This window comes from Gopherus evgoodei, chromosome 15, assembly GCF_007399415.2.
Source record: "Gopherus evgoodei ecotype Sinaloan lineage chromosome 15, rGopEvg1_v1.p, whole genome shotgun sequence".
NCBI lineage: Eukaryota > Metazoa > Chordata > Testudines > Testudinidae > Gopherus > Gopherus evgoodei.
The window spans coordinates 14,891,895-14,904,524 of NC_044336.1; the positions used below are offsets into that span (position 1 = coordinate 14,891,895).

The following is a 12,630-nucleotide window of genomic DNA, read 5'->3' on the forward strand; positions in this document are numbered from 1 at the left end:
TCAACCAAGAGGGAAGAAACAACTCCCCAGGTAACAGTCCACTTTTCATCTGCACCTTCTCCAGTCTGTCCCTTTGGTCCTGTTTCCAGCAGCAAATCCCCGAACCTAGTTACATAGATATCTCACAAGGGAGCTTGGAGGATTAGTGAATGTTTGTGCTATATTTTGAAGCTGTATTGTGCTACGTAATTGTTAACCATTTATTATTAACATTTACATATTTACAGTATTTCCCTAACTCCAGAAAATAGACAGAGGTCCAAAATTCACTTTGGCCTCTGTGGAATTGCACCGCTTTACACCACAGCTGAATTTAGCCCAAAAATTGTTAATCCACCTCCCTGGAGCAGGTGATGCTAAGAAATTTTCCAAACTTCAGCACATCTTTCACTACCCTCTTTGTTTCCTCCCTAACTCCCATTCATTAGCTAAGGACTTTGTGGATTAAGGCTATGGCACAATCTAGCAGGTCTACTGCAAGTGCCACTTTTCAGGGTAGGGGGCTTTTGGCTACTCCAGAGCTAGCCATTTAGAAAATACAGATAAACTTGAGTCATTGAAAACAGAGGCAGCAATGCAGGACTGAGTAGTTCAGACTGTTTGAGATTCCAGCTATGGGTTTAAGGTTACGATCTTCAGTTTGATTAAAAGCTTCTTCCCTGTTCTCCCACCCCATACCTTAAACCCTATCACATCTGAAGCCCCCATTCAGTGCTCCATTTCCTGCCCTAAGATCCTTCCCCAGAGCCTCATGACCCTTTATGCACCATCTGATCAGGAAGGCTGCAGGGGAAAAACAAGCCATTTTGAATTTAAACGTCAAGGGAGAGAAACTTACTTTGCAGCATTTGCCTTGGTGGGGCATCCACAGATCTGCCTGTTTAAAGAGCATCTCGGCTGAATCTCTGCACCACTTGGAACCTTCGGCAGCAACTTCCAGTACTGTTGCCCTCAGAGAAAGAGAGCAAGGGAGAGGGCGAGAAAACATGCACAGAGCCCAATGCTGCAGAGAAAGAGACAGGAGCAGCAGAGTGAAGCACCAATCTGCTGATTAATTCAGCCTGTTCCCAGTCACGCTGCAGATCCAGCAAGGAGGCGGTGGATCGGGGGTGGGGGTGAAGCAATGGAGAGTGGGGGGAAAGAAGAAAGTTCATACAGGATTACACCAGATGTCTGTAAGAATGACCCATCCATCAAATGGAGCCAACACAGCCAGATTTGTGTGTGTGTGTGTGTGTGTGTGTGTGTGTGTGTGTGTGTGTGTGTGTGTGTGTGTGTGTGTGTGTGTGTGTGTGTGTGTGTGTGTGTGTGTGTGTGTACACATCTGCATATGCAGTAAGAGAGGATACTGACTGATAAGGATATATGGAAAAGCTGATGTCAAATTAGACAGGACAAAATGCTAGCAAATACACTACGTGGGGGAGCCAGCACTGTAGACTAGAGAGAGATGGAAAAGATCAAGTTCTATCTTCCCATTAATGTGTCCATGGGAGATAGCAACACATTGATGGCATAACACCTTGGGGCTCAAGCTCAATTTTGTAAAGTTATTATTTTGCCGCTACCTCGATATAATGTCACCCGATATAACACCAATTTGGATATAACGTGGTAAAGCAGTGCTCCGGGAAGGGCGGGGATGTGCACTCCAGTGGCTCAAAGCAAGTTCAATATAACACAGTTTCACCTATAACCTATAAGATTTTTTGGCTCCCAAGGACAGCATTATATTGAGGTAAAGGTGTATTTAAATGATTCAAGAAGGTTACAGGCCTGATTTGCCAAGCTGAGTTGATGTTTCTCTCTCCCTTGCTCTTGCTCCCAGCAGGGTATCCCAGCAGCACTCAGGATGCAGAGGGCGGCAGGTACCCCTCTAAGCATCGAGTATTCATAGAGCGTGCCTTGGGAGCGCAAACAGAAGGTGCAGCGCAGGTTATTAATAACAGCGCATTGTGCCTGAGGCTTGCCACTTACTGAGACCTGGGTCACTGGCCACACAGGAGCTCACGGAGGGCATGAGATTAGTGGAGACAGAGAGCACATACAAGAAGCCCAGAGTGGAACTGGAAAAAGACTACAGGGAAATGGACAAATGAATCTTTGGGATGATAAGAAGGAGCCTATCCCATTGCCTCACTCTAATCCTGTTATGCAGATGCTCCCCTCTACGGGGTAACTTAATCATTACATATTTGGGGCAGGGACTGTGACCCGTAAGTATTTGTACAACTTCTATTTCAAGGGGCCCTGATCCTAACTGAAAGAAAAATATTTAACAAGAATTACTGTACTATCACTCAAGATAGGAAGGACCCTGAATCTGGGGTTAGGATGGGGCACCCACACATCACCAAACCAATGGCCATGTTGACAGCTTAACAATAGCCTGAGAGTCGTACCTAACTGTGTAAAATGGAGCAGATTGCAACCACGCACCTCTTGAATATACAGCAGCCACCTCTGAAGAGTAACAGTCTTACTGTAGCATAGCCTGGCTACTCAGATAAAGCTGGAGCATTGCATGCTAGCATCAGCACTCTCCACTGGCCACAACTTCATGTGCACAAGAAGGGTGACCACAGGCCGCACAGTAGAGCTCTGCTTCTTAACCCATGATTGGCCAAATGTGTTGCCCTCTGTGTCAATCACAGGCTTCAGTAATGACTGAACCTTGGTTTGACGACTTTCTTCTATGAGCTCCATATGCCTAAATCAGTATGTGGTCCTCAGAGCACCACAATGCCATTGGCACACTGTCATCATGATATATACCCAACAGGTGGCATGTAATAGATAACTGGAAAACTAATAACTCACTGATCATAATACTGTTGCAGACGGATGTACGGTAACCCACAAAGGACCTAATAGATGTGTGCTGCAAATGTGTTCTTAAAATGTATTTGGCAAGCAGTGTCCAAGCCAGACTTGTTCCAGACAAAGAAATGTAGTTCCGCCTAATTGAACACGAATGTGTCTCTATTGTAAATTTGGCAAAGTGTGACCAAAGACAAAGAAAGCACATTACACACAAGGTAAACAAAGCCATCGAGAGAGCAAGTGAGGAAAGACAACTACTTAATCTTGATGGGGGAAATGGAGACTGCACCCCCAGGAAGCCTTCCTGCCTCTTGAAGCAGGGTCAATGAACTGTGGGAAGATGTCACGGTGTCTACTCCTCAACAGGAGAGAGCAGCTTTGTCTGGGCTTACTTTTCAAATGTTTACTGGACTCTAAAAAGTAAGAGGAGAGAACTCCATAGTTATCCATCAAGGGACTAAAATGACTGGAGCCAATGGATCCTTCACTCAAGGGGTGGAGGACTGAAGTCTCTGGGAACTGAGTATAGTAAAATACCTGTTTAGCAAAGATTGTAATCTGCTGAGATTAAGTTTTAGAAGCATATTTTTATTATTGTTTGCCTGTAACGCTTTCTATATTTATTCCTTATGCTTGGTATCATTTAAACCTGTGACTTTTGTTTAATAAACTTGCTTAACTTTATTAGAAAACAATTCAGTGCTTTGATTAAAACAGAGTGTTTGTCAAACCCAGATTAAATTAATGAGTTGCTGGTTGCTGCTTCTTTGAAGAGACAGTAAACTTAGTAGCTTCACTGAGTGTTCCAGGAGAGTGCTGGACCATTGCAGGGCAGAAACATGGGGTGGAGGTGAAGGGGTTTTGGGATCAGCCTGCAAAAGTAACTCTGTGGTGGAAGCCAGGGTGTGACCTGCGTGGTTGTAGGCTGGCTGTTGGCATCAGAACAGTGCCACAGCAGCATAGCATTTAAGGCACCCAGGATTGCACGTCAGATAGTCATACAACCCCTTGCTGGTCTGGGTTGAACTCCCAAAGTGTCACAAGCATCAGCAAAGTCCTCCAGTTAAAATCGTAGTGCAGAGACCCTTGGTCTCACATTAAGAACCAAATCTAAAGGCAGAGACCCAGAGGATCGCAGAATATCACCAGTTCCAAAGGCTCTTCTCTCTACACTTGTACTGAGACACATATTTGTATGTAACCCTATAAATACCTACGGCCAAAGTTGAAGGAAAGCAGAGAGTGCATCTAGTGTCCATCTCAGAGGAAAGAAAGGAGTGTGGAGTGGGCGTGTAAGAAGAGACAGCCTGTATCTCTCTCCAAGGCATTTTGTTTCCTACATGATACCATCTTAAACCGCACAAAGGAATAAAGTGACTTAAACAACACAAATCTCTCTTCCATCCTCTTTTCTGCACAGTTCCGAGCAAGTAAACTGTTAACCCCTATTGCTTAGTGTTGAGTCAGAACCTTAAAAGGTCAAAGAGTGGGGAAAAAAAATATTTTAACTTGCTTAGGTCTTAACTTTTTCCCAACTCTGCTTTGCTTCAGCCTGGCTCCGACATGCCAGTCATCAGTAGCAAACCCAAGATAATTGAAATAAATTCACTCTACTATTCTTGTTGTTCCATATTTTCTAGAGATCACTATCCTATTGCATGTTACACAGGACAATCATCCATGATACACAAACATCCCTTCCTCATTGGATTGACGTCAAAGATGTTAGCAGTTGGCATCACAAGTTGTATCTGGTTGTGTATCTATCCTTGAAAAACAGAGTGTATCTTCAAAGAAACAGAAGCTGCAACAATGAAATCTGAGGATAAACTAGGTGTTGGTGTAGTGGACAGGGAGTAAAGGCGGATTCAACTTGGGACACAGGGAGAGAGAAGTCTGTGGAATAAAGACGGATTTGAGGAGAAGACAAGGAAGGGAAGATGAGAGGTATAGCTGAAGGTTCAAAGAGAATAACCTCTGGTTAGACATAAGGGACATATGAGACAGGTGCTTAGACAAGAGCCATATAGGCTGCTTTGAGGAAAGAAAGTAGAAAGACAGAGGGTATGGGACATACCAGGCAGGAAGGGAAATGATCTGGCTCAGGGGACTAGTAACTTTTACTTTCAAGTTCTCCCCCCTGCCCCACACCTCCCATTAGCCGGGAAGCTGGACCCGCTGCTGGCTGCTTCCAGGGCACAGCGCGGTGTCGGAACAGGTAGGCACTATCCTGCCTTAGCTGGGCAGCACTGCCGACGGGACTTTTAATGTCCTGGTCAGCAGTGCTGACCAGAGCCGCTGGTTCGCTGAGCAAGGCAACCCAGTGCCTTGCATGCCACAAACCAGTATTCAGTCGCAACCTGAACTTTGAAAAACACTGCAGTAGAACCTCAGGGTTACGAGCACCAGTTACACAAACTGACTGGTCAACCACACACCTCATTTGGAACCATAAGTACACAATTAGGAAGCAGGAGACACACAAAAAAAGCAAACACAATACTGTACTGTATTAAATATAAACTACTAAAACATATAAAAATAAATGGAAAGTTTAAAAAAGATTTGGCGAGATAAGGGAACAGTTTCTGTGCTTGTTTCATTTAAATTAAGATGGTTAAAAGCAGCATTGTTCTTCTGCACAATAAATTTTCAAATCTGTGTTGTCAATGTCCAGCTGTAAAATTTTGAAAGAACCACAATTTTTTTTTCCAGAGTTATGAATGTTTCAGGGTTACGAGCAACCGCCATTCCCAAGACCTTCTGGCTGCCATGCACGCAGCGCACACACCTAATTGGAATTGACATGAGCAATCACTTGAAGAACTATTGTGACCTATTATAAGATTTGAATGACAAGAGACTCAAGTAAAAATCCTGAGTTCCAACCATCAAATAGCAGTGGTACGATCAAGAATGTCAGTTGTGTCAAAACTAGGTATGGACATTCTGAAGCTCAGCATGCTCATTTGCACAGATAGCAGCACTCAAAGTGGACTTCTAGAGCTCAGCTGTTCCGTAACAGTGCTAGTCTTGGAGCCGAGAGTAGCCTGAAAGGCTGTGGTATAACTGCACATAATTGCTTTTTGTCTTTAACTGATTAATACCAGAGCAGTCCAGAGCGCCATTAACAACAGAACAAATAGATGATTACTTTAAATTGTAACATTACCTCCACAGCCTTAACAATTTAAATTGAAAACACCACAGTTCAACAGGGTCCTCATGCAAAATATATTGGGGAGGTCACAGATGCAGGCATGGGCAAGCCTAGCTTCTCGTTGTCTCATACAAAGTAAGAGTACAACTCCAGCTAAGAAAAAGTACACCAATCTCAAGCCAAATAGTGAGGGATGCTTCGCACTTCCTGTGCCACTTGTGTTTCTATGTTAATGTTGTAGAGCAGTGGTTCTCAAACTTTTTTGTTCGTGGATCACTTGAAAATTGTTGAGAGTCTCGGCGGGCCATTTAATGATCTTTCCAAATGTTGTTTGCACTGTTAGCTAACTATTGTAAAGTGCTTTGGATAAAAACACTATATAAAAAATCCTTAATAATAAATGTTGTTTTATTCTACAAACAAAAGCACACAACTCATATTTTAATATTAGTGGTCCTACCATTCTAATGCAATGGATGTGCTCTCTCTTCTCCACCACAGCAGCCCCCGAGCTGGGCCTGGGAAGAAGGGGGGGGTCTCTCCCCTGCCACAGCAGCCACAGAGCTGAAACTGGGAAGGAGGGGGGTTTCTCCCCAGCAGCTGCAGCCCTGGAGCTGGGAAAAGTTGCCTCTTTCTCTGGCCACCGCAGTCCTGCACATCCCAAATTCACCGCACCGCCTCTTCTCACTCCACTGCCCCATCCCACCTACCCTCTATTTCCCCCAAGGCCACCATGTGACCTTATACGTGCATCTTCTACAGGGTCCAGGCACCTAATTAGTGGAACCACAGGCCTCCACAGCTCCACTAATTAGGTGGGTGGCCCTTCATTCTCTCATGTACGGCCACCCAGGTGTGCCCCTTAGAGGGAACTATCCACAGACCACCTGAATGGAGGTGGCCCACGGACCACAGTTTGAGAACCTCTGTTGTAGAGAAAGTCTGTATCTCAAACTATTTTCTAACAAGGTAATCTGCACTAATAAGCAAAAGGCAGCCAGCGTGAGACTGTAGAATATGCTCAGCAAGGGAAACGGCTGCATGGAGAGTAAAATGGAGGTAGTTACTGTGATCTGGCAATGCAAAAGCTACAACGGTTGGGGAGGGAGGCAAGTGAGAGGAAGGAGCACAGGGGGTAAAAGTCACAAGTGTTTTTTCTCACCAGTGCTGGTCTAGAGCAGTTGTACACATGATCTTCTCCAGCTTTGGTCTCAAACACAATCTCTCGCCCAGACCAGGCCCCAGAATAGGGCATGTACCTATTCACTCTCTCGAGTGACAAATACATTTGATACTCGAGTAGCTACAGATATTCATGCACAGAAAAAGTGACCAATCGAGTAGTGTCTGCTGCTCTATTTCTTCTTAGCATCATCAACTTTGACTTCAACTCAAGGAGACAGCAGTGCATATAAGGCCAATAATCTTCCATGAACCACTGCAAATCTCCCTTTAAAGCTCCTGACTGCACCTACCCACCGCAGAGGCCTCTCTCCCCCTTCTTTCTTTAGGATTGGAAACAAACTAGGCAACAAGAGGCTAGTTGCAGACAAAACACACACCGATATTAGTTAATCTGACATTCACAAGGGCAGATATAGAAATAATATTGCCCAGCTAGCCCTGGAGAGAGGCAGAACTGTCCAAGCAGCACACATACGGGGCAAGTCTAACCGAGCAGCAGGAAAATATTACTCGGTTAAATGGAAAATTTCTCCACACAACCTCAGGCCCGCTTTATAAAAATGTTCGTAGTGATTTAACCATTCACAAAAGATTCCAGGATAAGTACTCAGGTGACTGAAGACCTCAGTTTATCCTCAGAATAGGACAGGTATAGCATAAGTAGCACCACACACACACTTCCCCTACACTGTCCCATTAGCACACTTAACCCTACATCTATGAGTAGTGTAGGACTATTTCTAGAGATGAGAAGGGATTTCAATCTCTATGGCCCGTTCAACGCTATACTTTTCTAAAGAATCCCAACTAAGGGTGCTAACTTAGATATAAGTCCAACACAGATTGCAAAGAGTTACAAAAGGATCACAAAATTGGGTGACCAGGCAACAAGACAGCAAAAGAAATTAAATGTTGATAAATGCAAAGTAATGCATATTGGAAAACATAATCCCAACTATACATACAAAATGATGAAGTTTAAATTAGCTGTTACCACTTAAGAAAGATCTTGGAATCATCATGGATAGTTTTCTGAAAACATCTGCTCAGTGTGCAGCAGCAGACAAAAAAAGCTAACAATGTTAGGAACCATTACGAAAGAGATAGATAATAAGACAGAAAATATCACAATGCCACAAAGATCCACAGTACACCCACATCTTGAATACTGAGTGCAGTTCTGGTCACCCCATCGCAAAAAAGATCTATGAGAACTGGAAAACGTACAAAGAAGGGCAACAAAAGTGATTAGGAATATGGAACAATGTCCATATGAGGAGAGGTTAAGAAGACTGGGACAGTTTAAAAAGTTTAGAAAAGAGACTATTAAGGGGAGATATGAGAGGTCTATAAAATCATGAATGGTGTGGAGAAAGTGAATAAGGAAATGGTATTTATCCCTTCACATAAACACAAGAACAAAAGGTCACCCAATGAAATTAATAGGCAGTAGGCTTAAAACAAAACAAAAGGAAGCACTTCTTCAGACAATGGACAGTCAACCTGTGGAACTCATTGCCAGGGGATGTTGTGAAGGCCAAAAGTACAACTAGGTTCAAAATAAGAATTAGATAAGTTCATGGAGGATGGGTCCATCAATTGCTGTTAGCCAGGATGGTCAAGGACACAATCCCATGCTCTGGATGTCCCTAAACTTCTGACTGCTGGAAGCTGGGACTGTTCTGTTCACTCCCTCTGAAGCATCTGTCACCAGCCACTGTTGGAAGACAGGACATGGGCTAGATGGACCATTGGTCTGACCTAGTAAGGCCATTCTTATGTTCATTTGCCCACTACAAACCAAACTGAGGTAATCAACTCATTTCACACAATCATCCAGTCCGTCAGTGTTAGTAACTTTTGGACCCTGCCAAATCTGAGCTGTGGGCAAAGCGATGACCTAGAAGCAAACGGCTCTGCATCTCACTGCCAGGGTTCTCAAACTGGTAGTCTCCCAAAACAAGAGTAAACACCCATTAAACTCTGAATGCAACCCATGAGCTGACAGAGATGAGAACATAATTTCCTTGATAGTCTTCTACTCAACAGGTCTACTAACTCCACAGAAGATCATTAGCCCACTCATATTGCATGCCAACCACATAGGACAGAAAATATGAGGCTGCTGGTATGAACTGGATATCCTCCTGGTATCTCTGGGTTATCCAGTGCTGGACTTTAGTTATAAGGGACAAGCAAACATGTCCCCTTGACTATGCAGGAGAAAGATCTTCCAGCTTTAGCAACAACTGTGGATAACTTACATACTAATGTGAAACATGCAGACCGAAATCACAAAGAAGCAAACCAATTAGGACTTTAGAACCAATATGCTTAAGATGTGATCTCCTTTCTGGGGAACCTACCTGACACTGCTCCTTCAGGTCCATGGCTGCACGGTTCTGTAAGCATACCCAACACAATGTAACTACTCCTCCAGGGGAGAACCTCTCCTAGGTGTGTATGAAACCTTGGTTACTGTTATTGTAACACCATCTGCAGAAACAAAAAGGGCAAGAGTCAGATTTTCTGCCACACTCTCTTTAAGACAAGTGTACAATGAAGCTGATAGACTTTAAATGAAAGGAAAGGAGTGTATGTGAGAGAAACCCGGAGTAGAAGGAGGTTCTAAATTGTGCCCCACTAGTTTGCAGTCTCCCACCCCAAGTGGGCTTTATCAGTTTAACTTTCAAAAAAGCTGTAGGCACTAGATGAATTAAATTCCCTGCAGAGCAAAATAAATTTAATGCAGCAGCCTTGACATATATCCTTGCACACATCCAGAAGAACTGCCAAACTCTGCCCCTACCAAGAAGCTAGATTCCACCAGGTGTTCCAAAGACAGCAGGCTGAAATGCCAGCCAGCAGACGTGTGATCGGACCAGGCTGTCACCAGCAGCCATTTGTCTTGCTATTTTTATCTAACCGGGGCTCTGTCCAGCTAATCTCTAATGGAGCCTGCAGTAATGACTCTTCCATTTGCTGAAACGCCACATCAGATCCTCTTTGACAAGGCTATGCTACAGGGCTAAACTCAAATCTGACCCATCATTAAACAAGCCAGAAGGCCTAAAGAATGGCTCCAGACCACCAGGGAATAGACTAGCAAATTTTATTTTAGCAAAACTGAGATTAACAGAGCTATAACAGGAGACAGCTCTGGAACGCACTTTCCCCCTTGCTCTGACATAGCCTGAAGTGGTTGACCTTCAGGGCACACAGCAAGACTCATCTATTATTTTGGACTTTGCAGGGAGGGGACTAGTTGAAGGAATTGGGTAGTTCATTGCAGGGTATTATATTTAGGAGGGGATCATCTTAAATATTAAAATGAGTTGAGATAGTAAAAGGGGCTATATGATGAAGAGGCCGTGGGCAGCACAGTCATTTGGAGGTAAGGGTTAAAGACTCTTGTATTTTTAAGAGTTATGTACAGTCAGAGCTTGGACAGATGTTTTTAATAAAAAGGAGAGACACAGTTCATCAGACTGACCAATTCCAGGTCTGTATTTACTAAACTGAAACAAAATCCTGTGTTGTGGGTCTAGGCTGAATATGGTCACCAGACTTTCCACCCTACCCTAGTCTGTAAATTAGCCCATTTTTCACAGCAGATGGATTCTGCTGAACCCAGCTGGCTGTCTCCCAGCTTCCTGCCATCTTTGTGCATGGCGCTGCTCTTTGACAGAAGTGTAACTAGATTCATTTGAGCATAAAAGGAACTCAGCTCCCTTAGAAAGCAATGTTCCCCCTGTGACTACGACCATGCACATATACATATTTTTAGGTGAGAGGCAGACACCAACAATTTGATCAACTTAATGTACCCTCTCTACATATACGATCCTCCTGGGGGAATTCTGCATCACTGCGCATGCGCAGAATTCATGGGCCCTGCAGATTTCTTTGCTTCTCTGCAGAAAAATGACTTCTGACAGGGAAGCAAAAGGAAGCCACAAGAGCAGTCATGCGTCCCCCCCGGCAGTGCAGGCAGGTCAGTTTGGGCAGCCGGTAGAGACGTAAAACACCACTGGGGGAAAGGAGGAGTGAGCAGTCTTGCGTGTGAGAGACAGACACACTGTCCCTCTCACTCGCTATTGCAGCACGCTCAGCATGGAGGGGCATGGCTTTGGGGTGTTTCTGAAGAGGTAGGTGTGGGGCAGGCTCTGTCCCCTCAGGCAGAGCAGGATGTAGCAGCCTGCCTGCTTAGTGAATTGTTCCCATTGTTCTTAGCGAATTCTCCCAGGAGTATAATACAGGTGTAAAAATTTTAAGTCTCCTTTACATTGCCAGAGTGGTGTAAAGGAGCCTTATTGTAAAGGACAGTCTGGCCTTATAAGTGCTTATGGTGCTTCAGTGATTAGAATTGGTCTAAATTTTTAGACTGAAAAAATTTCCTATCAAAAAGTGCTCCATGAACTGTTTGCTATTAACCTTTTTGGAAATGGTCAGTAGCCAGTCTGAGTCTCCAGCCCTCACTTGCTCTTCAGTTGCCTATGACGTAACACTGAGCATATGGCTGCATATATTTGTTGACTAATAACTAGAAGTAAAGGGTCAATACTAGCTACATTACTATTAGATAGAGGGGATCTGATGATTTTCTCCAATGCTCCCCACTCCCAATCATTGTATTGTAGTTTAAATAAATTACCAAAATAATTGAAAGCAGCATTATTGCATTATTTTGATAAAAATAGGCAGAATTTTGCAGCAGTTTAAAATATTGTGCACAGAATTTTTAATTTTTTGGCGCAGAACTCCCCCGGGAGTAATATGCACCTCATATATCATTTGAAAATGTTATGTCTACTTTAAGACAAGGTATGATGTGAAGCTGTCAAGTGGTGCAATTACCACAGAAATGGAGATAAAACAATGACACCACATTAAAAGGACCCCTTTGAAATATTTCCATTTGTTTCCGTTTAATGACTATATTATTTCAAAACATAAAATTGGATTTCTTTGTGACCTCAAAGCATCACAACAACAATCTAAAGGTTAAACAAATCTAATAATAAATTTGTACAGATATCACTGAAATGTAATAGAACTGGTGACATTTCTAGTCAACATCATCATCATCTTGTTCATCATTCTGAGAGAGTGTAGCTTATCATAATCTTCATTGCCTTAGCACATACATAGTTCTATGCAGGGAAGTCTGTTGACTACAAACACAGTTGACTGTGCAGTGACCCCTACAGGTACAGGCACAAATAAGATCTTCTAGAAGCTCAGGTGCCCTGCAGCCCTTGGAGAATATGGGAAGTAGTTCACAGTAGTGCTGAAACAATTTTTATAGTGGGGTTGCTGAGAGCCATTGAACCAAACTGTAAACCCTATATATAATGGAACCCATGTCAAGCCAGGGGATGCGGCAGCCTCTGCCACCCCACTCCCAGCACTCTTGGTTTCAGCACCTGTGGTAATTCATCCACATTTTTCCACCCCTGTTG

At 43.6% G+C, this 12,630-nt stretch overlaps 1 protein-coding gene across 7 annotated transcripts in view; it reads right to left on the reverse strand.

The window, feature by feature from the left end:
- Nucleotides 1-12,630, reverse strand: part of TMEM94 (transmembrane protein 94) — a 97,287-nt gene that overhangs the window by 59,153 nt on the left and 25,504 nt on the right. For 4 of the 7 annotated variants that reach the window (XM_030534300.1, XM_030534299.1, XM_030534304.1 and 1 more), the window contains exon 2: nt 839-1,003. The exons of 1 other annotated variant lie outside the window; for it this stretch is intronic. In XM_030534300.1, coding sequence (XP_030390160.1) covers nt 839-1,003 — 165 coding nt within the window. Of the gene's footprint in view, nt 1-838; nt 1,004-9,534; nt 9,665-12,630 lie in introns of all 7 variants that reach the window. 2 more of the 7 variants (XM_030534301.1, XM_030534302.1) reach the window with 1 other exon arrangement.